This window comes from Zingiber officinale, chromosome 2A (assembly GCF_018446385.1).
Source record: "Zingiber officinale cultivar Zhangliang chromosome 2A, Zo_v1.1, whole genome shotgun sequence".
NCBI classification, from domain to species: Eukaryota; Viridiplantae; Streptophyta; class Magnoliopsida; order Zingiberales; family Zingiberaceae; genus Zingiber; species Zingiber officinale.
The window spans coordinates 117,443,077-117,447,508 of NC_055988.1; the positions used below are offsets into that span (position 1 = coordinate 117,443,077).

Genomic DNA, 4,432 nt, shown 5'->3' on the forward strand with positions numbered 1-4,432 from the left:
TGATGTTGATCTCACCCCGAGCGGCATTGCTTCAGTTTTCCTCCTCCCGAGCGGAGGGCCTGATTTGCTCGTGTGAGGCTTGGGCGTGGTCATCACTCCTTGCTTGATGATGATGCTGTCGCTCGGGTGACCGCCTGGTCTCCTCTCGTCGTCCGGTATTCGGCCGCCTATATCGCAGTTCGGGGGAAGGCGATCGACGGCGGTAACTTCTGGGAGTCGGCTGAGCGATTACAGGGACTCTGCGACAATCGTGGGTGTTGTGGGTTGTCGATTGATGGAAGGTACAGAACATAGGTGTCCACACCTTTCCCTTGGGCCTTGGCCATTCGGCGGCCATGTGTTGGACAGCGTGCGACCTTGTTTCCTGATGCGATCGTGTCACATCGGCTTGGGGCCCTCTCAGAGGCTGGTGGCTAACCGACGACCTTCACTCGGCGTGCACCGATGGCTCTAATGGCGCTTCTTTCATTCGGGTCGCCCGAGCTTCCTCTACATTGATATACTCGTTGGCCTTCCTCAACATATGGCCGTAATCACGGGGCGACTTTCTGATGAGCGAGCGGAAGAAGTCCCCATTGATGAGCCCTTGGGTGAAGGCATGCATCATAGTTTCAGACGAGACCGTGGGATATCCATGGCTGCTTGGTTAAAGCGTTGAATGTAGGCCTGTAAAGTCTCTCTCGACCCTTGCTTCATAGAGAACAGACTGACGCTGGTCTTCTGATAGCGCCTGCTGCTCGCGAAGTGGTGGAGGAAGGTCGTTCGGAAATCTTTGAAGCTCTGAATCTATCCATCTAGTAATCTTCGAAACCAACGTTGTGCCGAGTCGGATAATGTAGTGAGGAAGACTCGACACTTAACTCCATTTGTGTATTGATGAAGGGTTATGACGTTATCGAACTTACCGAGGTGGTCGTCCAGATCAGTCGACCCATTGTATTCACCGATCGCCAAGGGTGCGTAATGCCTTGGCAGAGGATCCTACAGAATTGCCTTGGAGAATTGGCGGTTGATCCGTTCGGGGGAGGAGTCAGCTCGGGGTGCCTTGCCCTTTCTCACGTCCCAAGCGGGAGCTTCGTCAGAGGAAGACCGGTCTCGATTTGCTTGCGCGATTTCAGATGGCGTCTGCAATAAGGCCCGATGGAATGGAATCGGGGCGGACGACGCCTCTGCTTGCGTGCCAGTCGGACCCTTGTTTTGGCCCCATATGGAGAGCTGTTCCGACCGGTTTTCATGCGTTTCTCGACCTCCAGATGCTGAGGTTGCTTGTTGCGCTAGCCGAACGACTAGCGCCTTCTGTTGCTGCTCTATTATCTTGGCCGCTCGTGCCTATATGAGCGCGTCGAGCTCCTCTTGAGAGAGCGTCACAGTGTGCTGACGTCCAACTTCTTCCATCTCCTTGGCTCGGATTCAAGTGTGTTCCCATAGACGGCGCCAAATTTGTTCCTGTCCGAAAGCTGAGTCGATGGACGCTGGGGATGCGGCGCTCCCGTTAACTGGTGAAGACTCTGCAAGTGTAGATCTCCCGTCAACGCGGACCTGCAAGCACAACGCCGAGCCGAGGAGGGGTTCCCCGACGATGGCCCTCCGACGCTCAAGTAAGATCTCCAGCAAAAAGAAGTAGAGCAAAGGGGAAACGAGGACTGTAACTACAGTAAAGAAGTGAACATACCTTCGTCGAAGTCTGGGTGTCCTTATATAGGGCTCCCCAGAGGCGCGTGCACGATCCTCGAGGTGTGCACGCTTCTCAAAGCATGCCTGGAATGGATGTGTCAGAAAAGTGTGTCTGACCCCATACCTCAATAGCACGAGCATATCCCTGATGAGACAGTAGAAGCTTCCTCCGTACGATTCTCTGTCTGACTATGCCGCCGATCATACCACATGTCGGTGACACTGGTCTCCAAGAAGATATCATCAACTGCTTCCTTTGTCCTCTACCGGGCCGAGTTGAGGGATCGTCCAGCTAGTACCTTTCAGGAGACACTAGGGCCGGACCGAGCGGGATGTCCGCTCGGCCAATCATCCAATTGTCCCAGTTCTATCTCGCCGAGCAAAGAAATTGTATTTGCAAGGCCGAAGCTGCGCTCCTCGTTCGATCGAGCGAGGAGGCCGCTCGACCCTCGTTCCTACTTGTTATTCATGCTTGAGTTTTCTTAACGTCAGAAGCTCGGTATCAGACCGAGCTGTAATGCAGAATCGGACACACATACGCCCACTCAACTGGATACTCACAGCGTTGTCTATTAGTTTTCCATATGTCATCACCCCTACTTATTATCGGATCAGGATAAATTTTATAATCAACTGTCAAATTAAATAAACACTATAAGGAGTTTTTTTTTTTAGATATTCGTCCACAGTAAAAAAGAGACATAATTGAGAACAGTATAAAGATGATAACTAAAAAATTAATTAAATTTATTTATTTATATATTTTTTAAAATACAACGAAAATTATATGAATAAAATAATAGAGTCAGTAAAATGGAAATATAACAAAAAAAAAAAAATCAAAGTCAAATCAAAAGTTGATGAGATTTCTAAGCAATTTTATGTACAAAATTGAAATTATCAAAAGATAAATTGTTAAATGGGTAATAAGAAAATATATGGATAATTGTAATAAGTAGATTACAACCTTTTAATAATAATTTTTTTTTATAAAAATCATTAATTTCCTATGACCATTAATTGTCACCACTAATAAAAATCTTATAATCTTCTTTGACCATTACCATCACTAATTACCAACTCATCAACATACTAATTGACTAACTAAGTTAACATTAACATTTATATTAAATTTTATCAACACATTCATCACGCACGTTTGCTTAGTGAAAAATAGAAGATACATCAGTAAAATTAGGACTCCAACCGAAACCTTTTCCTTCAATCACCGTCCGTTCTCTTTTTATCATCTTTATTCTTCTCCTAATTTATTTTGTTGTAAATGTCAGGACTTGTATTTTTGTCTTCCCTTCGTCTCCAACAATTTCTTCCCGCTTTATCTTTATCTTTATCTTTCCCTTTTTCTTTAGTTTATATCATTAAATACGTTCCTAGATCTCCTTTTTTTTTCTCATCTTCTCCGTTAAGTTTTCCACTCCTCTGTTCCTGCTTTAATTTGTTCTTAAGCTTCTATATCAAGCAATGCACGCACTAGTATTAAAGCACGCCCATGCACTTCACACCCCATCACTGCTTCTCCTCGTCCTTCTTCTTCGGCATCTCATCATGTTTCCCTGCAGCAGCGCCGTCGAGCTCCTCTGCCGCCTGATCAGGTGCTTGGACGCCGTCGCGGCGGCGGCGGCCGAGCCGGAGGCCTCGCCGGCGCTGCAGATCAGGCTCAAGGAGATGAAGTGCAAGCTGGAGCGCCTGCAGCTCAAGCTCATCAAAGAGATGTTCTGCAAGGAAGACACCGCCATGCAGCAACTCCGCCACCTCGCCTCCTGCCTCGACGAGCTGGTGGCCGCCGCCTGCAAGGACCGCCAAGGAATTTCGACGCTCCAATCGCTCGACAAAGTCGAAGCCGCCGTCTGCAGAGCGCTCGACACGATGGCCGACAAAGATCTATATACATTGGTAAATCAAAAGAATTCGGAAATTAATTAAACGTTTTTCACTGTTAATTTCTTTTCTTATTTGCAGTGCGGAAAGGGAAATGAAAGGACTGAAGGACCCTGGGGACCTCGTTTAGGTTTCGACTGGGACATTGGATCGTTTGGCAACATCAAAACCATCAACGTGAGCGCGGACGATCGGATCAACTCCATCCGGATAGAATACAGAATCAACTCGAAAGAATACAAGACGCCCAGAATCGGAGGCGAAGGCGGCACTCTCCATCAGGTCAAATTCCTTAGTGATCAACAAATAAGAAGATGCACGAACAGATAATCATAATGTGATTTACTGCTTCAACGAAATAATGCAGATTGAGATCGGGGAGAACGAGCACATCACTTCGATTCGAGGAATTTTCGACACAATCAGTTTAACCAAACTAGACATCGTCACCAACAAGAATTCCTATTCGTTCGGAAAAGGGTGCGGCGGATCCGTTTTCCCACCTGCTCAACTCGAATGCAATTACAGAGTCGCTGGGTTCTTCGGAAGAGCAGCGGCGCACGTTAACGCAATTGGCGTCTACCTAGCGAAAGCTCCGGATTGCCAGCAGGCTGATGACAGCCCCAGCAAGAAGCATTGTCCGTATCTGTGCCAATGCGGGACGTTGATGTCTTCGTGCCATGTCTGCGCATGAAGGGTTTAGTGCTTTTGTTTGGCTTTTGAGCATGATCTGCAAGTTCTTGTTTGCTCTCGATGTCTTTTTCTTAAATCTGATGTATTTCCTGTTGATTTTCCTGTGTTTTTTAAATTTTGATTCTGTCGTTGAAACTTCGAATACAACCTGCAGAATTTGATAAAA

The 4,432-nt window shown here is 47.0% G+C and overlaps 1 protein-coding gene across 2 annotated transcripts; it reads left to right on the forward strand.

Annotated features, from left to right (window-relative positions):
• Positions 1–3,132: 3,132 nt before the first annotated feature.
• On the forward strand, positions 3,133–4,432 carry LOC122039931 (protein GOS9-like). Of its 2 annotated transcripts, XM_042599345.1 has the most exons (4): positions 3,133–3,248; positions 3,340–3,588; positions 3,655–3,855; positions 3,941–4,432. In XM_042599345.1, the coding sequence occupies exons 2-4, from the start codon at positions 3,361–3,363 to the stop codon at positions 4,265–4,267; spliced, it is 756 nt and encodes a 251-aa protein (XP_042455279.1). In that variant the 5' UTR covers positions 3,133–3,248; positions 3,340–3,360; the 3' UTR covers positions 4,268–4,432. The 2 variants fall into 2 exon arrangements, with proteins under 2 accessions (XP_042455279.1, XP_042455278.1); XM_042599344.1 differs by having other exon boundaries at positions 3,139–3,588.